This window comes from Pseudophryne corroboree, chromosome 6 (assembly GCF_028390025.1).
Source record: "Pseudophryne corroboree isolate aPseCor3 chromosome 6, aPseCor3.hap2, whole genome shotgun sequence".
Taxonomy (NCBI): Eukaryota; Metazoa; Chordata; class Amphibia; order Anura; family Myobatrachidae; genus Pseudophryne; species Pseudophryne corroboree.
Genome location: NC_086449.1, coordinates 119,175,153 through 119,199,976, shown reverse-complemented (window position 1 = coordinate 119,199,976; position 24,824 = coordinate 119,175,153). Strand labels below are relative to the sequence as shown.

General features: G+C 47.3%; 1 protein-coding gene across 7 annotated transcripts in view; it reads right to left on the bottom strand.

Annotated features, from left to right (window-relative positions):
• The window catches only part of ANK1 (ankyrin 1), a 451,795-nt gene that overhangs the window by 112,924 nt on the left and 314,047 nt on the right, over window positions 1-24,824 (bottom strand). For all 7 annotated transcript variants that reach the window (XR_010180528.1, XM_063931753.1, XM_063931756.1 and 4 more), the window contains 8 exons: window positions 23,480-23,704; window positions 23,134-23,288; window positions 7,396-7,607; window positions 6,376-6,580; window positions 6,196-6,292; window positions 5,883-6,111; window positions 5,369-5,494; window positions 144-263 (listed from right to left, as the gene is read on the bottom strand). Coding sequence is in view for 6 of the 7 variants with exons in the window: in XM_063931753.1 (XP_063787823.1) it covers window positions 144-263; window positions 5,369-5,494; window positions 5,883-6,111; window positions 6,196-6,292; window positions 6,376-6,580; window positions 7,396-7,607; window positions 23,134-23,288; window positions 23,480-23,704 (1,369 nt within the window). In the remaining variant the exon portion in view is untranslated. The remainder of the gene's footprint in view (window positions 1-143; window positions 264-5,368; window positions 5,495-5,882; window positions 6,112-6,195; window positions 6,293-6,375; window positions 6,581-7,395; window positions 7,608-23,133; window positions 23,289-23,479; window positions 23,705-24,824) is intronic.

Genomic DNA, 24,824 nt, shown 5'->3' with positions numbered 1-24,824 from the left:
GGTTTCTATTACTATTTACAACTGGATTACCTAAAAGGGAGTTCCAAACTGAGGAATGTCCATAGTTCTGCACACACTACAGGTATAACAATCACCCCAGCTCTGGCTGAGACATGCAGGATCCTGCTATGCAGCTGTCTCACCTGGGTGTATTGTGGCATTGTCACATTCAAATGGCAAAGCACTTGCTGGGACGGCTCATACTTCATAGATTTACGGAGGAAGGACATAGACCCACATGGTTCCCGGCTGCTGTCCCTCACCTTAGAAAACACACACATATTACATTTTATTGAGACATTCTATACATAGTGTCAACATCCTGTATTACTGTATATTACCGGTATACACAGTGGGGATTGTACCACAAAGCAAGTGAGACCACAACTGGATTACATACTATGGGCAATATGATTTTAAAGGGACAATCATTTACAAGGCAAAACCAGGTTGGTTTTGCCTTGTAAATGATTTCTGCTTTAAGATTATGGGCAGACTCACCTAGCAGGCTATTACATATAGCCCCTTGTGCATGGTCGCCAACTGATAAATGGATACAGTATGTACGTGCAGAATGCACATGCTGGCAAAAAGATAGGGGGGTGTCCTTGTGACTAGAGGTGTAGCCTCGTGTGCCGACTCGTTTTTATCACTCTGGGAGATGTTCGGCTGCACTGCCGGCTCCTCTACTGTCTGTTACAGGAGCCGAGTGCTGCACATAATGTTACAGTACAGCACCCAGCAGGGACTGCGGTGAGCTAAATGGCTGAGATGGCACTGGCTAGCACCAGACCCAGATTTACACGCAATATATGAGCCAAAGCGTACATCTCTGGGTATTATACACAGGTGCAGCAGTATAAACTCCTGGAAATTTGGTGAGTTTTGATCAGAGATGTGCGGAAAAGTTAAGCAGGGGGGGCACTGCCTCACCTGCCATAGACTTTTTACTCCAGAGCTTTGGCTATAAAAATGATTAGAATAACGCAAAGAAGATATTTCATACAAATTATTTGTATTTTTCATATACTTTATACAGTCAAAACTCTGGCACAAACGTTAATATGACAGGAAAGGCTCTGCCTCACCTGCCTCACCCCACCGCACGTCACTGGCACCCAGCTCCTGTCGCTGTAGAGGAAATGTTATCAAGGGTGAGGGCACAGGATCAGGCCCTAAGTGAAATTTTGAGGGAACAGTGTAACAGACTGTGAACCACAACATCTTACACTTTAATTATGACCTCCTAGTCTCATGATTAATTTACGTCCCCTTATGAGGTATAATAGTCCGGAAATTACATTTAATGCACAAGTTATTGTTTGCTTTATCTAGTTAGAAAGCATCTATGTGATGTTTCTATTACCCTATATGTGTAGAGATCCATAGAAACTAAAAAGAAAAATAATGTTGCCGTATAGAAAAATAAAAGGTTCTTTACAGTAAGAGCAGTAAAGCTGTGGAATGCCCCTGGGGAGTAAGGTGGCATGTATATTAATGCAATAGTGGAGCAGTGATCCGGGAATTCAACAAGCACTGTGAAATCCTTTGTATTATTTGTTCCCTTATTTGTGGTAAAAATGTAAAAGTCACTACTAGACTGTTCTCACAATCGGGTTAACAGTAAGCTGAAGAAGGATTATCAGGTAGCAAACAGTAGACACCAATGGACATGTGCAAAAACTGACAAAAATGCTGACATGAAGCCTAGACTATTTGCACCTATTTGGCCACTGCACTGCAAACCAAGGCGCTCACTCCCATTTCACATTTTAAAGCGGACCACAGCAGACGCGCTACCTTTTGTGATCCGTCACCAAAGAGATGTCACTTTAAAATCCTTCCTGCAATCAATGATTTTCTTTTTATTCTAAATCACAGCTTGTTAAAGCCTAAATTATTTATATTTTAATTGTCTTTGTTCATTTTGAAATGTTATCTAGGGTGAGGGCACAGAAGAGAAAAAGGAGGGAGGGAGAGGAGAAGAACCTGAAATGAAACATTTGGGGCCTCTGCAGATTTCATAACAACATTTGCATAAATTGCTCTAGAGAAAAGTGCCTGCAGGAACAGCTTTAATCTCACAATGGGCCTAATTCAGACCTGATCAATTTAGCACATGTACGATCAGCTTCCCTGACATGCGGGGGGACGCCCAGCACAGGGCTAGTCCACCCCACATGTCAGACCCTACCCCGCCGCACAAGTACAAAAGCATTGCACAGCGGCAATGCTTTTGTACTTGTAGAGTAGCTCCCTACTGCGTGCTGGCAGGGAGCTACTCATTGTTGTCCGGGTCGCAGCGGCTGTGTGTGTCGTCACGCAGCCGCCGCGGCCCGCTCCCCCGCACGGTCCGGGCACGCCCGCATTGTCCGGACTGCGCCCCCAAAACGGCGGCCCAACGACGCTGGCCCGCTCAGCAACCGCCTCTGCCTGTCAATCAGGCAGAGGCAATCGGAGGGCTGAGATGGTCATCGGTTGTCTGGCATGCGCCGGCACACTGCGGCGCCGGCGCAGTTCAGACCTTAACGACTGTTGTGCGAAAACACAGCAGCGATCAGGTCTGAATTAGGCCTAATGTCACCAAGAGACGGGGAAGGAGGATGGAAACACCCTGTAAAGTTTATGTGACTCAGAGTACCATCTATATCAGTGTTTTCCAAACTTTTTTGAATCACGGCGCCCTAGAATATCAGAATTTTTTTCACGGCACCCCTAGGCCAAAAATTTCTTCTTGAGAAATTTAGAAAGAAATATTACATTAAGTAGATTGCGTCTATATGTCATCCTTAGGGTCAGTTGTGTGGTGAGGGACAAGATTTGCTTCTGTTTGGCCACATATTTTATGACTGGCAGCCACCAGCACTGGTTTTGCCTATTATATTGACCATGAATAATTTGAATTGGTCCTGGACCACCAACCCAGGGCACCCCTGCAAGTGTCCCGAGGCACCCCAGGGAGCCACAGCACACAGTTTGGGAACCTCTGCTCTAGGTAATGTATTTATGTCAGCCATAGTTTTCTATTGTTTACTAACACCACAGTGGACACTCAGTCATATAAGGTACCATTGTCCATTTTATTTATCCCTATTGTCCAAAATGAGCTGACCAGACAGGGTTGCTCTCTGGCTGATGTAATCACCTTGATTAGAATATGTACTGTATTCCAATGCTGTAAGATCTTAAGACACAGATGTCACACACAGCCCTGCAATATGAAGCTTCTGGAGGTATAAGTAGAGCTACCCAGAGAGCTGAAGGGAGATTCTTTGACCCTAGGATAAGAAGTAATGTTCTGCCAGGGATCTGCTGTGAGACCCATTATATTGGATTTATCTGGGACTCTGTGTTGCTGAGAGAGCTGCTCTGCTCCAACACTAAAGGGGGGTACCGACGGGAGAGATGTGTGCTGAGCGATCTTAACACGGACCGCTCAGCACACATCTCTCCCCCCGCTCAGCACAGCGCGATGTGCTGAGTGAGGGGACAGACGGACGAGGGGCTGCTCACTTCACACAACGGTGAAGTGAGCGACACGCTAGATTGAGCCTGCATGCAGGCTCAATCTAGCACCAGCGATAGCGATGCCGTGCAACGCTATCGCTGGGGGGCATACACACGACAGATCCCTGCTTAAAATCTAAGCAATCTAGTCAGATTGCTTAGATTTTAAACACGGATCTCTCCGTGTGTACCCCCCTTAAGAAGTAATGTTCTGTCAGGAGTTTGTGGTGGGAATTGTTGTGTGGAATTGGATTACAGAAGTGTACTGAACTGTTTATAACCCATTCTGTTCAATAGACCACTGTTGGTTTTACATCTACCACCGTGCCTGAGTGATTTGGAACCCGGTATCTTCACACCAATGATAGTGATTCTAGATGCTCTTGCGGACAGCGGGGTCGCAGAGACCTGTGATACTAAAATGACAGGCATATAGTGGCAAAGGCATACAGTTCAGTATCCATTTATACAGGGCATAAGGACTTGTGGCCTCTTTGCTGCGACTAAGAATCAGGAAATATGGGTGCAGCATGCCAACTCCATCTATTACTTCAAATACCAGTTTGGGTACAATTACTCCCAACATTGTTAGTGTTAGTGGCCTGATGGGCAACAGGTGGTGTCCCAGTCATTAAGAACATAGTCCATGGGGGAGTGATGTGTAGGGGTGTATGTTTCTAGAGAGTCAAAGGAAGTGTCTTTGTAGCAGAGGGGATAATTTAGTTGTGGGCGATGATATCACCCGTCTGAATTTGCACAACACCCACCATGCTTTACAGTGGCAGGATCTCACTCAAAAGTTTTTACGACCCCATAATGTAGCAGGCACCTCTCAGCGAATCAAGGTGCGAATCGGCCGTGTGAAGGGTTCCAGTCGGGCTCCCGTTGCCAGCGTTTAAACACATTGGGGGTAATTCAGACCTGATTGCTGCTGTTTGTTTTTGCTCAGCGGGCGATCAGATCTGAACTGAGCATGCGTATGCACTGCAATGCGCTGGCGCGTCAGACGACTGCACCGGGCAACGGTGCCTAGCGATGGGATGGTGCGAAAAAAAGCGATTGCACGGGCGATCGCAAGGTGATTGACAGGAAGAGGCTGTTTGTGGTGGCAACTGACCGTTTTACAGGGGTGTCCGGAAAAACTCAGGCGGGACCAGGTGTTTTCAGGGAGGGTGTCTGATGTCAGCTCCGGCCCCGATCACCAGGATCACATCGCAGAGGAAGAATAAGTCCTGGGCTGAGCAGAGACGGCACAAACTAATGTTTGTGCAGCTCTGCTACAAATGCGATCGCACCCCTGCACAGACCTATCCCCCTCCCCCTGTATCTGAACGCAGGGCTGCAAAAAACGCACTCTAGTGATCAGGTCTGATTTACCCCCATTGGCAAAAGCAATTCGCCCCTGTCACCCACAACTGAATTCCCCCCTTAGGTTCCTGACATTTACAATGAGGCCTTTTCTGATTGTGAGATTCCCAGGGGTTCATATTTCAGCTGCAACATATTTTATATTAAAAAAATATATATTTTTGGGAACTTGTATAAAAAAATCTATTTTAAATCAGAAGCAGAATGGTTTTAAATAGACATAGTACTGTATTCGATATATCATTTTAAGTAAGACCATCATTTTATCAGTGGGTATCTTGCCAGGCCTGGATATGCTGGAAGGATGCCACTGTTAGGTTTTTACATGTGATAATAATGAATGAAACTGGTGTCAAACAGGGTGGAGGGGATTTTTTAAATCCAGAAATAATTATTTGTAGTTTTGTAAACCTGGCAATAGCTGTGTCATTCAGCAGCATGGTGATTGATGTCTACTACAGTGAGTCTCTGTACACAAGTCAGACAGTGTCACCTTAATGGGTAGTGCCAGCCTGTTCTCTTTAAATGCCTGGAAAGTGAAACTTCTCTGCTGCGTTGCTTTCCTCTGAGGAATTAGATTGCCTGACAGCTCCACAAAGAGCTGCGTCCCATCCAGCACCTGTAGACAGAATGTCACAATGTAAATGAAGTTTTGTCCATATGTCACCGGTATCGCTGACTGAGTGTCACTGGGCCACTGACAATAAGTAGTCACATTAACACTGACACAACATCCTGAAGATACAGATATAACTGATACAGAATACCATGCTGTGCTTGTCAGGACATACGGCCTTGTCGATTGCAGCTCTCACTAAATGCTTGTAATCTCAGGCCTCCTTCTGTGAGCAGGAGATGTTTATTTCTGTTGCCCCATGATGAGACACAGATTACTATGCTCTCAAAACTGGATATCCATATAGAATCTTTGTGTCATAAGATAGGGCAAGGTAAATAATCACTGTTGATGTGAAGACATGGCTGGAAAGCAAAGGAAGCATGTATACCTCGATGTCGCGGCTACGAGCCACCTCAGTAAAGTTCTCATGCTGTTCTAGCGTCTTCTCCAGTTTGTCACCAGTCATACAGTAGCAGCGCAGACGTCCTTCCCGCCCATCTGACATCTTTGCAAACACCACAAAGCGAGCGGTGTATGGAACAGCGCTGAGCTCCCGGTAAAGCTGGGAGGAGAAGGAGACTGCTTCAGCGGTGCGGGGGCAGTCTGACAGCCAAAACCTGGAGAGATTAGAGTAAGGTCGTTGTGGTAAGCCGTTACTGGTAGGCGGTTTATCTCTGAGAGCCGTAGAATTCAGCTATTACCTGGCAGAGACATTGGTTGTAAAGTTGGCACATTCATTGGCATACACTAATTTTGTAGTTCCAGTAATGTCTTCCCACTGAGCAGGGGCTGTCCCACCTGACAACAAGCAGATGAAGATGCGATATCAATAACTAAAGCAGATAAAGAGAAACAGTCTTGTTGGCACAAGTGGATGCTACCTGTTACGCTACAGAGTAGCCTCAAGCTGGTGGTATCTCCCTCTCCACTGTCCCGAGGATTATCTTTCCAAGATGGCGGAAGGGGTATGCGTAGCCCTATTGGACGATGAAATTTCCTACGCCGTGGCTCCACAGTGACAATAGGCCCAAATGTTGCTTGGTTACCAAGCAACCGGGACACCAATTCATCTGGCACTGACTGAGCCTGAGGGGACATAAGCGTTCAAATGTTATACTTCAATTCCATTGTACAATGATATTCCTTAGAGAAATGCCATATGTGAATGAAATGTTCCTAGTCTTCCAATGCAGGCAACACAGTGATACAGACAGAGGGAAACATACAGGGGTGGATACAGAACTGGCAGCAAAGGGAGTAACTTTGCACCTTGGCACGGATGGGAGATTTATAATTTACAGAGAGATTTAGGGGTAGGTGGGGTGTGTGTTCAGGCTCAACTGTAAATTGCAGTTTACAAATAACGTAGTCCAGCATTTTTGTAGTCTACATGCAGAAGCAGCCAGTATTTACCCTGCATTCAGCTTACATTGCCAGAAAGTTTTTCCAAGTGCAAAATGAGTCCTTTTTTTTAGCTTTGCTCCCAGTTTAGACTCAGCCACATAATGCTTTCTTCAATCCTTGGGATTACACAAGTGACACTAAGGGGCGGATTCAAATGCCGCTGCCCCCGCCCCCCTCCCTCCCGCGCTCGCCCACAGCTATTCTAATGTTGCTGCCGAAGGGCGCGACAAGTTAATTTCAGCTCACTACCCCCTGGGGCAGCGAGCTGAAATGCGTGTAAAGAGACCAAACGGGTGTTTTCATGCTGGCGCCCATTACTTTAGTCAGGTTTAGGTGCTTTGTGCGCCTAAACCTGAGTGTAATGGGCGTGATCAGCGTGATAAGTGGGGGCATTTGAATATCGCCCTGCAATCTCCTGTCACTCCTGGGGGTGCGATAACATTTGAATTCCTCCCCCTAAGACAGTCTTTCATATGAGTAAAACAGCGAGTCCTTACTTGTAGAGACAGCTTCACTTTCTTGGTTACAGCAGTTGGGGGGAAGGTGGCTTGAACTTGGGGTACTAGTCGGCTTTTCAGAGCTCCTCCATCTGGACCAATAAGTTCACAGTCCTGACATACCCGTGACATCACCACAAAGTACAAGGGGAAATCCGTGGTGACAATACGGCAAAGGCGTTTCTTATGTAACTCTTCTTCACTCTCCAGCTCTGAGAGGGGGGACATACAGAGGAATATAATAATCCAGTTATGTAAAACTACAGTAAATGTAAACAAGTGAAATTTACCATTACAAACAAATTGACCATTACTTGAGTACCAATGAGTACTTACATAAGTGCAGCATAGCTGCATTCAGCTGCATACAGGAAATTGTTTCAATTGTCAGGCTTACAAATAAGAGTGGGCCGTACTTATTGGAACCATCGAGTGTAGTACTGCTGACCGGCGGTCTCCTGACCGCCGGTCAGCTTACCGACGCCGGGATCCCGGCAGCATACCGACGCCGGGATCCCGGCGGGGAGGGGCGAGTGCAGCAAGCCCCTTGCGGGCTCGCTGCGCTCGCCACGCTGCGGGCTCGGTGGCGACCTGCGGTTGCCACGGGTTCTATTCCCACTCTATGGGTGTCGTGGACACCCACGAGTGGAAATAGTCCCTCTTGGTTGGCATGCCGACCGTCGGGAAAGTGACCCGTCGGGCTGGTGGAGGGGGTCATGTGACTGTCGGTCAGCTGACCGGCGGTCACATGAATACCACCCGAACCATCGGCCCAACCAAATATTCTGTTCTGAGTCATCAGATTTGATCCGTTCAGGTTTTCTACTTTGAGAGACCACACATTTTATATTGTTGGGCTAATTTATCAATAACTGCCTATCAATATACCAGATATGAGCAGGACACCAGATTTATGCAGGCCGACAATCTTGTCATTTTCACCAAACAGGCATGGCACTACAGTACGTGGTATGTGTAGTATTTATAGTCGGTCAGACTGAATAGAGAATCCAGCACGACTGACTTATGTATATATTCCATGCCTAATCTAAATTTATGGAAGACTTTTTTATAGGCCTGCCTGGACCCATCGTGAATTCTTCCAGATCTGTGTAATTATGTCAAACTGACCACAGATCCAGTCATTCATAATCAAAATATGGTGTCTCGTGTGACCTGCATCAGTACAGTGAAGCCTCTCTGAACGGTATATTTAATATTATTCGTATTTCTGCTGATTTCAGCCGATATGGGCTGAATCAATTTATACTCACTAGCAATCTCCGTCCAGGTGCAGATTCCTGTCTTTGGTGCATGTAGAGTATGTATGCTGAAATCTGTGAGATCTGTGCTCATTGTGACTTGTGTGTGTGACTCAGAATCAGCCCCCAGAACTATGGAAATATTATTATTATAATATTATTATATATTACTATTATTAGAAAAATATATTTCTGCAGCGGGGTACACTGGTATTCCACAGGGAATAACATCGGGGTGTAGAGTTGGATCTTTGTCCGAAGCACCAACAGGCTAAAGCTTTGACTGTTCCCAGTGGACACTTTGGCTGTGCAGGGACCCCACTATATCCACCAGGGCAGGGAGCACAGGTCGGATTTACTAAAATCCATTTATTATAGGCTTCATAGTACCCGGTGGTGAAGTCCAGCGGAGGGGATAAGGCGCTGACCTGTAGCCCCTTCCCCAGCTCCAGGCACCATCTACAGCAGGTGTACCCGCCCTGGAGCTACATCTCTCTCCCTCACTCCCTTTCAGCGTTTGGGCGCCATTTCACGGAGCTGCGCTGATCCTGGGACTGCTGGGCACTGTCTCCTCTGTAAAGCCGCCTGTCTCATCAGCGCTGTGCATTTACAGGACACATAAGTATTCTACATGTCATTTAGACAGCGTTAGTTAAGAACAAGAGCACTACTATATGAATATTTAGTACAAGTATTCTGTGATATACATCCAGTGTTTACTGTGCATTGTTATATCTGTATACATACATATCTCTATGTAGTATTACTAGTCCAGTGCAGTGTTATTGTTTATATGTAATAATTTCTGCATTGTACCTGTGACTGTGTGTGCCTATAGCTGCTGTGTGGATTCTATTCTGTGTATCACACATTATTGCTATCACTATATTCTGTACCCTGGGGAACTAAGTGCGCCAGGGTCTCATATACCATATAGTGTTCCACAGGATTTACTGTTTTGTATTTTTCACTGTGTGTTTCAGTCACCTCATACCACTTAAATCCTCTGTTTGTGCTCTGCTATTGCAGTCACATATCTTAGGGTTTTTCGTCAGGCATTGGGTTTGTCTGGCTATATTGTACCGATATGCCCTAAGGCACATTACCAATAATGTCTGCTGCACAGGGCGGGAAATCCGTAGACTCTCCTGCATCCGGATTTACCAGAGGAAATGTTTTCTGCTGAGGGTCCAGGTACTGGGTGTTCTGCATCCCCTAGTCAGCCCGCAGCACCTGTGACCTGTGGCCGATCCACCTTAGGCTGCATTTTCAAATACGCTGACTATGCTTGTAACAAGATTTACGCCCCCTGTGGGACCTCCTGTGCCATTACAGCCACATATTGTGCCTGTGGTTAATCCACCATAGGCGGATACTCTGTCAACCCAGTTACAGCAATTAAATCAGTCCTTGGTTAAACAAAAATCATGATTATTTGGATGGGGGATATACAGATCCATCAGATGCTGATACTGCTGCATCTGATGAAGATTCTACAACACAGGTTGATGTTCCTGACCTGGTGGATGCGATCAAGCTGATTCTTCAAATTAATGATGAGATTGACTCTCCTGATACGTCTAAGAAACCTGATAAGTTCAAACGTCAGAAGGTTACTAAATTAGTCTCACCACATTCTGACCATTTAATTGACATACGTCAGAAATCCTGGCCTTTTCCAGGAAAGAAATTTTCTGTCTAAAAAGATGCTAGTTCGTTATCCTATCTCTGCGGAGTGGAGTAACAAGTGGGAAACCCCGCCACTAGTGGACTCACATGTAACCCGTCTTGTGGTGTCATCTATTCTGCCTGTCACCACCATCACCTCTTTGAAGGAGCCAACGGATAAGTGTGTGGAGGGTTGCTTGAAGTCTGTTTACACTCTTACAGGTGCTGTACACAGACCCACTATGGCAGCCTCTTGGGCTGCAAAAGGCATTGAAGCATGGATTCAAGCAATTGAGGAAGAGCTACCTCTGAATTTTTCTGATACTGCCATACAATATCTGTCCTATATTACCACAGCCTCCCACTATATTCAGGAGGTGGCCTCTGATGCAGGCGTTCTGGTGGCCAAGGCATCTACTACGTCTATCCTGGCTCGCCGGATTCTGTGGTTACGGTCCTGGTCGGTGGACCTGGACTCTAAGAAGACCTTGGAGGTACTCCCTTTTAAGGGAGATATACTATTTGGAGATGATCTGAACAAAATTGTGACCGACTTGGCGCCAGGCAAGGCTGCATTTCTCCAAAGTACTAATCCTTCGGTTCCAAAGGCTACGAGTACTACTTTTCGTTCCTTTCGACCTCCAGGGAAAGCAAAGCGTCAGGCGTACCCGAGACAGGCTCGCACTTCCAAGTCCTATAAGCCCAAACCTAAACGTTCTTGGGCCGACCGTCAGCCTGCTTCCAAACTGGACAAGCCTGCTGCATGATGGGGCGGGCCTCCCCCTGGGGGACCCCAGGGTGGGAGGCTGACTTCTACAGTTTACCTAGGTATGGTTAAAGACCACTTCGGAGGGAACTTCGTGCAGGAAGTGGTCTCTCACGGGTACGCGATCTCTCTCAAGAGACGTCCCCTTTGCCAGTTTTGCTCAACGGTTATCCCTTCGGATCCGTTAAAAGCACAAATTCTACATTTGGTTGTCCAATCCCTCCTGGATACAGAAGTGATAGTGCCGGTGCCTCTATCTCAGAGAGGCAGGGAATACTATTCGACGCTGTTTCTTGTTCCAAAGCTGAATTGATCCTCCCAACCTATACTCAACCTCAAAACTTTGAACAAATTTGTGAGGGTGTCCAAATTCCGTATGGAAACTCTGCGCTCTATTGTACTGGCTATGGAACCCAAGGACTATATGGTATCCCTGGATATACAGGATGCTTACCTGCACATACCTATTGCCATGTCGCATCAGCAATATCTTCGGTTTGCTATTGGCAACCTTCATTATCATTTCCAAGCCTTGCCTTTCAGACTGACCACGGCTCTTCGGATCTTCACCAAGGTCATGGCGGTCATGACGGCCCTTCTCCGCCGTCAGGATATCAGGATCCTGCCGTATCTGGACGACTTGTTGATCCCGGCGAACTCCCCAGAGGTTCACCCTCCGTCATCTGGAACTAACGGTCCAATTCCTGCAAGCCAACGGGTGGCTCATCAACTGGAAGAAATCCTCACTGGTCCCTGCTCAGAGCATGGTGCACCTAGGGGCATTACTGGACACACACAACCAACGTTTGTTCTGGTCTCCAGAGAAGGCCCTGAAACTTCAGGACAGAATCAGATACTTCCTCTCTCGCCAAAGAGTGTCGATACACTCGGCGATGCAAGTACTAGGCCTCGTGGTGTCGGCTTTTTTCGACTTGGTAGAGTACACTCAATTTCATTCCTGCCCTCTGCAGAGGTTAATCCTTTCCAAGTGGGATGACCTGCCTCACCGCATCAGGTCTCAAATATTCTCCTTGACTCCGGAGGTTCGTCTGTCACTGAGTTGGTGGCTACAGGACCAACAATTGAGCAGGGGTCGTCCCTTCTGGATATCCAACTGGGTCCTTCTAACAACGGATGCCAGTCTGTGGGGTTGGGGTGCGGTGTTGGAGCAATACTCTCTCCAGGGTCGGTGGACCAGGGAGGAATCTCTACTCCCAATAAACAAGCTGGAGTTGCAGGCGGTGTTCAATGCGTTGACACTGGCCCTGCCTTTCGTTCAGAACAGGACTGTTCAAGTACAATCAGTACATAAATCATCAAGGCGGCACCCGAAGCCGCCTGGCAATGATGGAAGTGTCAAAAAAATTTTGATGGGCGGAACGACATCTACCAGCAATATCAGCAGTGTTCATTCCGAGGGTCCTCAACTGGGAAGCGGACTTCCTTAGTCGTCAGGACGTACACGCCGGGGAGTGGAGTCTTCATCTGGAGGTCTTCCAACTACTTGTGGACAAGTGGGGTCTACCAGATGTAGACCTGATGGCGTCTTGACACAATCACAAGGTTCCAGGCTTCGGAGCAAGGACAAGGGATCCTCAAGCAGCGTTTGTGGACGCACTGCAATTCCATGGAACTTTCGGCTGCCATACATGTTCTCTCCAGTGTCACTCCTGCCCAGGGTACTACGGAAGTTCAAGCAAGAAGGAGGAATACTGCTTCTGGTTGCTCCAGTGTGGTCCAGGCGGCTTTGGTTCTCAGACCTGCAGGGTCTCTCGATCGAGCGTCCTCTTCTACTTCCTCAACGTCCAGACCTCCTCGTTCAGGGCCCTTGTGTTTACCAGGACCTGAAAAGACTGGCTTTGACGGCGTGGCTCTTGAAGCTTCACTCCTGAGGGCCAAAGGATTTTCTGTGGCGGTTATTCAAACTATGTTGAAGGCCCGCAAACTGGCTTCTGCACGGATTTATTATACGGTCTGTAATTCTTACTTCACCTGGTGTGCTGCTAAGAATTATGATGCATACAAGTTTAGTACTTACAGACTACTGTCTTTTTTGCAACAAGGCCTGGATTTAGGATTTCGCCTGGCCTCCCTCAAGGTTCACATTTCTGCCTTGTCGGTGTGGTTTCAGCGGAAAATTTTATCTATTCCTGACGTTCATACATTCACTCAGGGAGTACAACGGATTCAGCCTCCCTATGTCCCTCCTGTGGCTCCATGGGATCTGTCTGTTGTTCTTACTGCCCTTCAAGAGTCTCCGTTTGAACCTCTTGAGTCTGTGGACCTTAAATGCCTTACGCTTAAGTTCATTTTTCTGTTGGCTATTGCCTCTGCTGGGAGGGTGTCAGACTTAGGCGCTTTGTCCTGTCGTCCACCCTTTTTGATTTTTCACCGTGACCGGGCAGTTCTTAGAACTCGCCCTGGTTATCTACCAGGTGGTGTCATCTTTCCGCCTTAACAAATAAATTGTGGTTCCGGCTTTTATCTCTCCTGGTTTGTCCTCCAAGGAGCAGTCTTTGGATGTGGTACGGGCTCTCCATATATATGTAGAAAGGACTGTCTCTATCAGGAGGTCAGATTCTCTTTTTGTACTTTTTGGTTTTCACAAACGTGGCTGGCCTGCAAATAAGCAGACCTTGGCCAGATGGATTAGAATGGTGATTGTACAAGCTTATGCGCAGGCTGGACTCCCAGCTCCTGCTGCTATCAAGGCCCATTCTACTCGGTCTGTTGGACCTTCTTGGGCGGTCCGCCGTGGCGTGTCCATTGAACAATTATGCATGGTCCTCAGTGAACATGTTCATCAGGTTCTATGCCTTTGATACTCCCGCCTCCCAGGATGCTTCCTTTGGACGCCGGGTTCTTATGCCCACTACAGTGCGTCCCCTCCCATGAGGAACTGTTTTAGGACATCCCGATGTACCCCGCTGCAGAAAAGGAGATTTATGGTAAGACTTGCCATTGTTAAATCTCTTTCTGCGAGGTACACTGGATTCCACAGGGCGCCCACCCTGACGCACTTAGCTTCTTTGGGTTTTTATGGCATTAGCCGCTAGTCCCTTCTCCTGTCGTGAGAATGTGGTTGTCTGTGGCTACTAACTACTGTCGTCTCTTTTACCTGCTACTGCATTGGACTGGTTTACGAAACTGAGTTCCAGTGCCTGGAGGCGGGGCTATAGCGGAGGCAGTTCAGTGCATCCTGGAAACAGTCAAAGCTTTAGCCTGTTGGTGCTTCGGCTCAAGATCCAACTCTACACCCTGATGTTATTCCCTGTGGAAACCAGTGTACCTCACAGAAAGAGATTTAACAACCATAAATCTCCTTTTTTTTGTCATTTTTAATAATTTACTCTTCCCGAATAAATATTATTTCTGCAGCGGGGTACACTGTGTTCTACAGGGAATACATCAGGCTGTAGAGATGGATCTTGATCCAGGCACCAACAGGTTAAAGCTTTAGCTGTCCCAGGGTGCATTGGGGCCTCCTCTATAACCCCACATCCAGGCACTGTGAGCTCAGTTTCGAGTTGGTGCCTGCAGAAGCAGGTCACTTAACAGGGGGGCTGCACTGGGCAGCCCTGAAAAAGCTTTTAGAAGACTTCAAGGGCTGCAGCACTTACATGTCAGGGTGACATTCTGTGCTGCGGCTCCGTTACCTCCACAGCGGCGTCGCATACTCCCGCTGGCTCTGTTCTCGGGTACTTGCGGCGGAGATGCTCCGGCTCTAGGCACACGGTCGCAGACCCTCTCTTGGTTCGCGTGGCTGCTACTGAAGGGAGGAGGTAAGAGGTTCCCCCAGGCGGGACCCGCCATTAAATTGCATTCCGGTCGCAGTCTAAGGAGACGGACTGCGACGCTGGTGTGGACACTAACAGAGCAGGGACCCCACTATATCCACCAGGGCATAGGTGTACAGGTCGGATATATAAATATTCTCTTTATTAAGACTCCATAGTACCAGGTGGTGAGGACCAGCATACGGGGGAAGGCGCATGACCTGTAGCCCCACCCCCAGCTCCGGGCACCATCTACTGCTGGTGTTCCTCCCCTGGAGCAGCCTCACACTCTCCCTCATTCCCTGACTGAGAAGCTGGGAGCCATTTTCTAAAATAGATGCGACTGGTCTCCGGGACTGCAGGGCAAGGTCTCCTTTGTAAACCTGCCTGTACATAGGCACTGTGGTTTTACAAGCACTTATGTATTCTACATGTCAATATTAAGACAGCGTTAGTTAAGAACAAGTGTACCTGTGCCAGAATATATTGTACGAGTATTCTGATATATACATCCGGTCTCAGACCGTGCATTGGGGGTAATTCTGAGTTGATCGCAGCAGCAAATTTGTTAGCAGTTGGGCAAAACCATGTGCACTGCAGGGGGGGGGGGGGGGGGCATATATAACATATGCAGAGTTAGATTTGGGTGGGTTATTTTGTTTCGGTGCAGGGTAAATACTGGCTGCTTTATTTTTACACTGCAATTTAGATTTCAGTTTGAATACACCCCACCCAAATCTAAAGGGGTACTCACGGAAGAGATATGTGCTGAGCGATCTTAACACAGACCGCTTAGCACACATCTCTCACCCCGCTCAGCACAGTGCGATGTGCTGAGCGAGGGGGAAAGCCGACGGGGTGCCGCTCACTTCACACAACGGTGAAGTGAACGACCTGCTAGATTGAGCCTGCATGCAGGCTCAATCTAGCACCTGCGATAGCGATGCGCGGGGCCGCGCATCGCTATTGCTGGAGGGCATACACACGGCAGATCCGTGCTTAAAATCTAAGCAATCTAGCAAGATTGCTTAGATTTTAAGCACGGATCTCTCCGTGTGTACCCCCCTTAACTCTATCTGCACATCTTATATCTGTCCCCCCTGCAGTGCACATGGTTTTGCCCAACTGCTAACAAATTTGCTGCTGCGATCAACTCAGAATTAGGCCCATTGTTATATATAATATACATATACTAGTCCAGTGCAGTCTTATTGTGTTACTAAAATAATTATCTGCATTGTCACTGTGACTGTGTGTGCCTGTATCTGCTGTATGGATTTCACTTTCAGTTTATCCCAGCTATATCTCTCACTGTATTTTGTACCCTAAGGGACTAGGGGGGTCATTCCGACCCAATCGCATGCTGCAGTTTTTTGCAGTGGTGCGATCGGGTCTGTACTGCGCATGCGCCACGACCGCAATGCGCAGGCGCGTCGCTTCCTGGCGACGGCCGTTGCCAGGAAGCATCAGAACTAACGAAGAAAGCGATCGCACCCGCAACCGCAAGAAGATTGACAGGAAGATTGGCTGGAGGCGTCAACTGACTGTTTTCAGGGAGTGTCCGTCCGAATGCAGGCGTGCCCAGCCGTTTCGAGGGAGGGATCCTGACGTCAGCTCCGTCCTGGATGATCGCAGCGGGTAAGTCCTGAGCTGTGCAGAAGCTGCACAAACTTTTGTTTGTGCAGCTCTCTGCACAAGCGAGCGCAGCCCTGCACAGCGATTCCCCCCTCCTCTGTAGGCGGCGACTACCTGATCGCAGCAGTGCTAAAAGTAGCCTGCTAGCGATCAGGTTGGAATGAGGGCCTAGGTGCGTCAGGGTCCATATATAGTGCTTCACAGTGTTTACCGATTAAAGTGTACTATACTGTGTACTCAGTCACATAATACCTGATTTATTTGCTGATGTTGTGTAGTGTGTGCGCAGTCACATTGTACTAGATTTAGGTTTTATGTACTGTGTATGCTTTCGCATACTAGAGGATTTATTCACAGGTATTGTACTCTGTCTGGCTGTATTGTACTAATACGCTCTGCTGTTACATATCTGAGAATGTCCATCAAAAAGGGCGGGAAATCTGAGAACGCTCCTGCATCCTGCAGCGCATGCGCCAAGGATTTGCCTGAGGGGGAAGTTTTATATGACGGTCTGTGTACTATGTGCCATACATCTCCCAGTCAGTCCGCAGCTCCTGTGACCAATCAGGAGCCACCTTGGGCAGCGTTCTCATCTATGGTAAATACGCATGTGGCACGCTTTATGCCCCCTATGAGACCTCCTGTGCAATTACAGCCACATATTGTCCCTATGGTAATAATTAGTCTACCCAGTTGCAGAAATTTAGTCAATCCTTGGTTAGACATAAAACTGCCCCAAGTCAATCTCGCGTCATGGGGTCATCTAAGCGGGCTACTTCCTCCTCACAATCCACTAATCTCTCTGAGGATTCTTCTGATGAGGATGGGACGTATACTGTTCCGTCAGACACTGACACAGCAGCTTCTGACGAGGAATCTACTACTCAGGTTGATGTCCCTGACTTAGAGGTTGCCATTAAGCAGATCCTACAAATCACTGATGATGATGATGATTCCACTACGGTGTCTAAGAAACCTGATAAGTTTAAACGTCAGAAGGTAACTGAAACGTATTACCGCATTCTGACCATCTAGTGGGTATACGTCAAAAACCCTGGTCTTCTCCAGGAAAGAAATTCTCCCTGTCTAAAAGGATGATAGCTCGCTATCCTCTCCCTACAGAGTTGTGTAACAAGTGGGAAAATTCACCACCAGTGGATTCCCATGTCACCCGTCTAGTGGTGTCGTCTACTCTGCCTGTCACCACTGTCACCTCACTGAAGGAACCGACAGATAAGCGTGTGGAGGGATGCTTGAAGTCTATTTGCTCCCTTACAGGTACTGTACATAGACCCACTATAGCAGCCTCTTGGGCTGCAAAAGGAATCGAAGCATGGGTTCAGGCATTAGAGGAAGAGCTGCCTTAGGATATATCGGACATTGCCAGGCAGTACCTTTCTCACATTACCACCGCCGCCTATTACATTCAGGAGGCATCCTCTGAGGCAGGTATGTTGGCAGCCAAGGCATCGACTACGTCCATCCTGGCGCATCTTATTCTGTGGTCGAGGTCATGGAAGGTGGACCTGGACTCCAAAAAAGACCTTGGAGGTACTCCCTTTTAAGGAAGACATCCGGTTTGGGGAAGACTTCAATAAAATTCTGGCTGACTTGGCGGCTGCTAAGACTGCCTTTCTCCCTAGCACTACTCCTTCTGCACAGAAGGCAAACAGGTACCACGTTTCACTCCTTTCGGCCTCAAGGGCAAGCAAAAGGTCAGGCATACCCGAGACAATCGTGTGCTTCCAAAACCACAAAGCCCAAGGCTAAACAATCCTGGGCAGCCCGTGAGCCTGCTTCTAAACACGACAAGCCTGCTGCATGATGGGACAGAATTCCTCCTAGGGGATCCCAGGGTGGGAGGCCGACTTCTGCGATTCACCCAGGTCTGGTTAAAGACTACTTCAGACGCATGGGTGTTCCCTCCTGGATACAGGAGTGGTGGTGCCGGTACCTCTGTCCCGGAGAGACAGAGGATACTACTCGACCCTGTTTCTAGTACCGAAACCCAATGGGTCTTTCCGGCCTATACTCAATCGCAAATCACTGAACAAGTTTGTGAGAGTATCTAAGTTCCGTATGGCAACACTGCGTTCAATTGTACTGGCCATGGAACCCGGAGATTATATGGTATCCCTGGATATACAAGATGCTTACCTGTATATACTTATTGCCATATCACATCAGCAATATCTGCGGTTTGCTATTGGCAACCTTCACTATCAGTTCCAGGTTTTGACTGGCCACGGCCCCTCGGATCTTCACCAAGGTCTTGGCCGTGATGACGGCTCATCTCCGTCGCCAGGGAGTAAGGATTCTGCCATATCTGGACGTCTTGCTAATCCTGGCAAACTCCCACAATGTCCTCCTCAGTCATCTGCAACTGACGGTAAACTTCCTACAAGCCCACGGAGGGCTCATCAACTGGAAGAAGTCCTCGCTGGTCCCTGCTCGGAGCATGGTGCACACACAGTCAACAGCTGTTTCTGTCTCCAGAGAAGGTCCTGAAGCTTCAGGACAGGATAAGATACTTCTCTCTTGCCCAGGTCTCACATGATCACTTTGACTCCGGAGGTTCGTCTATCGCTGACCTGGTGGCTACAGGACAAGCAGTTAAGCTGGGGCTGTCCCTTCCGGATCACCAACTGGATCCTTCTGACTACGGATGCCAGTTTAAGGGGTTGGGGTGCGGTGTTGGAGCAACACTCTTTCCAGGGTCGGTGGACCAAGGGGGAATCACTCTTCCTGATAAACATTTTGGAATTACGGGCAGTGTTCAATGCTTTGTCTCTTGCCCTGCTTCTGTTAAAGAACAGGCCTGTTTAAGTATGGTCAGACAACGCCACCACGGTGACATACATAAACCATCAAGGTGGCACTCGTAGCCGCGTGGCAATGATGGAAGTGTCAAAAATCCTTTGTTGGGTGGAACGCCATCTGCCAGCAATATCGACAGTGTTCATTCCGGGAGTCCTCAACTAGGAAGCGGATTTCCTCAGTCGTTAGGACGTGCATGCCAGGGAGTGGAGTCTTCATCAGGAAGTCTTTCAACTCCTAGTGAACAAATGGGGCCTACCAGATGCAGTACTGATGGCGTCTCGACACAATGACGAAGTTCCGGTATTCAGATCAAGAACCAGAGATCCTCAAGCAGTGTTTGTGGACGCACTGGCAATTCCATGGAACTTTTGGTTGCCCAACGTGTTCCCTCCAGTGTCACTCCTGCCCAGGGTACTACGGAAGTTCAAACAAGAAGGAAGAATACTACTTCTAGTCGCTCCAGCGTGGCCCAGATGCCATTGGTTCTCAGACCTGCAGGGTCTATCGATGGAGCGTCCGCTTCTACTTCCTCAACACCCAGACCTCCTCGTTCAGGGCCCTTGTGTCTACCTGGACCTGGCCAGACTGGCTTTGACATTCCTGAGGGCCAAAGGATTCTCCGAGGCGGTTATCCAATCTATGCTAAAGGCCCGAATACCGGCATCTGCATGGATATTTTACAGGGTCTGGAATTCTTACTACACCTGGTGTGTTGTTAAGAATTACGATGCATACAAATTCAGAACTTCTGGCTTTTTTGCAACAAGGCCTGGACTTAGGCCTTCGCCTGGCCTTCCTCAAGGTTCATATATCTGCCTTGTCGGTATGGTTTCAGAGAAAAAATGCGTCTATTCCTGACATTCATACATTCACTCAGGGTGTTTTACGGATTCAGCCTCCCTGTGTCCCTCCTGTGGCTCCATGGGATTTGTCTGTTGTTCTGAATGCCCTGCAAGAGTCTCCATTTGGACCTCTTGAGTCAGTGGACCTTAAATGGCTCACGGTCAAGGTCCTGTTCCTACTGACTATTGCCTCTGCTAGGAGGGTGTCAGACCTAGGCGCTTTGTCCTGTCGTCCACCCTTCCTAATATTTCACCGTGACCGGGCAATTCTTAGAACTCGCTCTGGTTTTTACCTAAAGTGGTGTCATCTTTTTACCTTAACCAAGAGATTGTGGTTCCAGCCTTCATCTCTTCTGGTTTGTCCTCAAAAGAGCGGTCTTTGGATGTGGTACGGGCTCTCCGTAAATATTCGTGGAGAGGACTGCCTCTATCAGGAGGTCAGATTTCCTTTTTGCACTTTTTGGTTTTCACAAATGTAACTGGCCTGCGACTAAGCAAACCTTGGGCAGGTGGATTAGAATGGTGATTGCATAAGCTTATGCACAGGCTGGACCTCCAGCTCCTGCTGCTATTAAAGCCCATTCTACTCAGTATGTTGGACCTTCTTGGGCGACCCGCCGTGGCACGTCCGCAGAACAATTGTGCACGGCGGCTACGTGGTCCTCAGTGAACACATTCATTAGGTTCTACGTCTTTGATACTTCCGCCTCCCAGGATGCTTCCTTTGAATGCCAGGTCCTCATACCAGCTAAGGCGCGCCCCCTCGCTTGAGGAACTGCTTTAGGACATCCCGATGAGTTCCCTGTGGAACACAGTGTACCCCGCTGCAGAAAAGGAGATTTATGGTAGACTTACCATTGTTAAATCTCTTTCTGCAAGGTACACTGGGTTCCACAGGGTTACCGCCGTGACGCACCTAGCTTCTATGGGTTTCTATGGCATTAGCCGCTGGTCCCTTCTCCTATCGTTAGAATGTGGTTCTATGTGACTAACATCTGCCTTCTCTTTTACCTGCTCCTTCATTGGACTGGTTATAGAGGAGGCCCCAGTGCATCCTGGGACAGCCAAAGCTTTAACCTGTTGGTGCCTGGATCAAGATCCATCTCTACACCCTGATGTATTCCCTGTGAAACCCAGTGTATCTCGCAGAAAGAGATTTAACAATGGTAAGTCTACCATAAATCTCCTTTTTTAGGGAACTCTTGGTAACATATACAATTGATTTTTATTTTAAGTACACTGGGGGCAGATTCAATTAGCCGTGGTGTTTACCGCACGGTGTTAGCTTCTGGGTTAAATGCTCCGGAGGCTGCGAGGAAGCATTAAGGGCACCCTTGGGGCTACTTGCGTGCTTAATCCAGTGTCTAAACCTGTGTGTGGGCTAACCATGGGCAGTGATTGAATAGCCCAAGGCACTTAATCCAGGAACGAAGGGGGTCATTCAGATCTGAATGCTGCTGTGTGTTTTTGCACAGCGGGCGATCAGATCCGAACTGCACATGCGTGTGCGCCGCAAAGCGCAGGCATGACGGACAGCTGCAACGGGGAACGTGGTCAGCAACGGGATTGTGCGACGGATTCATTTGCACAGGCGTTTGCAAGGAGATTGACAGGAAGAAGCCGTTTGTGGGTGGCAACTGATCGCTTTCAGGGAGTGTCCGGAAAAACGCAGGCGGGACCAAGTGTTTGAAGGGAGGGTGTCTGACGTAAAATCCGGTCCAAATCAGCCTGATGTGATCGCAGTGGCTGAGTAAGTCCTGGGCTGCGCAGAGACTGCACAAAATCAGTTTGTGCAGCTCTGCTACACATGCGTTCACACACTTGAACAGCGAAAATACCCTCCCCCTGTAGGCGCCGACTATCTGATCGCAGGACAGCAAAAATCGCTGCCTAGTGATCAGATCTGAATGACCCTCTAAAGCCGCACAGTAAAGCCTGTGATTGAATCTGCCCCTAGATGTAGGGGAAACAGATGTTTTATTCTTTTAACTTAAAAACAAAGAAACACCCACAAAATATTTGTCCCTCACGCAGATGAGATCATTCAATTACCAGTAATTTGGGGGGAAAAGTCTACATGCTGGTACCTTGTGCCACCACCATCGCGCATTTTCCTTTTCACCCCAGAGAAGTGTGTAGGAAAATGTGCAACACTGGGGTACTGGAGTTGTCATGATGTGTGCACTTCACATAGAATTCAGTTGTCCCCAGAGACCTCCCTGTGTTATTACTCAGAAAGCCAAAATAAACTTTTGGTAACTACAATATCAGGTACAATTAGATTAATTGCAGCACAGATCTGATTCGGCTACCCTAAGCAAGAGCTGAGACCTGAGCAGCCATGGAGAGTAAAGAGCTTCATCCTATTTGCTGAAATGGAGGCGAGACTGGTACCAGGCTGTTGGGAATTTGCCACAGAAACACGTTAGCCTGTTGCTACCTGTTCTTGTTGACAGTGACTTATTACAGACCACACATCTCCGCATTTTGAACTGTCGAAGGGTCTATCCTACTGATTGCGGGACTTTACTTACAGTACATCCAACTTCAGCTCATTCCCAAAGCAGCTTTATTAGAGCTCAAACTTTGTTTCAGACATAAAAAAAGGAAGAAGATCTCAACTCTCCCTGGCTGCTCATTCCTAATGGTTTGATGATCCATGACTGAGCGTTGCATATATACAGCCCACTTACATGCTGAATTACAGCTTCTTTTTTAATGCTAGAGTAAGTTTTCAAATCTCAATTGGCTACATCAAATTTAATAATTTGATCATGTTACTAATTTCATTTATTAATTTTAACTTTAGTCGAATGTGATTTGAGTTGTTCTATCAGTGTTTTTTTTTTTATCACCATTGGAGATAAGTATATTTCTTCTCGTTTCACCATCGCTGTGTTCTTTTGACCATTTACATCCACTTTAAGTATTTTGAAAAAACTAAATTGCATCTGCTAGACAGCTCATACCTTCATCCATCCCGCTCAGGGCCTCCTCCAAGTATTCCCTCCCATACCGGTTCTGATGTTCCTTCCACACTGACCCGTTATCACTACGGAGAATGACCAACTCCCGATCACCACGACCAGCTGACGAAAAGTGGGGGATCTCTACCACCACCGGGCTGTGAGAAAGGGAGAGCGTGAGAATGGATGTAGGCTTCATTGATAATGTTGTCTTGGAGCAGGTATGTAGACAAATAAATGATACAATTGATACAGTTATAAGAATAAAGGAGATTAAAAAATACCAGAGAATATTGATAGCGATGAACCTGGACGTGTGTGACATGGGGTAATAGAATGTAGCTCCCACCTCAGAAACTGTGCTCCAGTAGGTCCCAGGGCAATGATCCTGCTCGTCAGTCCCTCTTCCTCACCCAGCGGAGGTGGGCAGTTGAGCTTTTGTGGTTTCACAAGGCGGCACGTAATGCGTGTGGGCGCAGCACATGTCCTGGGTGGGATGATAACCCGCAGACCATTGTGACGGCTTCCACGCATAGATCCACCCCGGGCATCTACCATAAAACTGACCAAAAACCTGCAAGAAACAATAATCTGTTTTAGAAGTATATAACCGACTATGCAAGCCAAGATTACAGTACATAATGTATGTGTTTATAACCTGGCATGTAGCAGAGTGTCACTGTATGTCACTGTGTCCCCATGTTCACCAAATGCCGTATGTATATTTATTTTATTTTGTTTCTCATCCTATTTCATGAATATTCTTTATATTATACTCCTTCTAGTCATCCAATAGTTATTTATAACCAGCTTTATGACATCTACTTATTTCTGTATATACAAACACCATCTGTGATACAACACTTGTCAAGATTGCGTCTCTGTAACATTCATCCCCCTCCTCTATACTTGCTGTGAATGCAATGTGATGAGTTGTACATTTAAATCATTTGCAGAGTTCAAACACGTTACAGCACAAGTTGGTCAGAGAACAGAACTAGTCACCTTTTATGTCACTATGCACTGGTGACTACTATGGATGGTACAAGAGTATTATCAATTATGCACAGTGATCCCTGCACTCACAGAGTTGTTGAGGATTTCATCTGGCCAAGTGTTTGATTAGTATTATTATTTATTTCTTTATTTCTTTATATAGCGCCACCAATTTATGCAGTGTATATAGAGAATATCTGTCATTACCATATGTGCCTGCATTATTGGAGCTAACAGTCGTAAGGGTCTAGTTACTAAGCCGTGGATGGAGATAAAGTACCAGCCAATGAGATTCTGTCATTTTCAAACTCAGCCTGTGACACGGCAGTTAGACACTGATTGGCTGGTACTTTATCTCCATCCAAGGCTTAGTATATAGACCCTAACACATATACACACATACGTGCACACATAAACACTAGGTTTAATGTTGGCAGATCCAATTAATCTACCACTGTGTTTTTTGGGGTGTAGGAGAAAACCAGAATAACTGGTGGACACCATTGCAAATACAAGGTGGACATACAAACTCCACACAGATATGAATTTCACTTATGACTTCAGTGCAGTGAGGTAGCAATGTTAAACACCATGCTGCCCTGTATAGAAGTTTTACAGTTTGTACAGACGTACAGTAGAACGATTTGTGTGTTCTAAGACAGAGGTATTTGACCCCAGAGCTATAAGACAGCAATGTT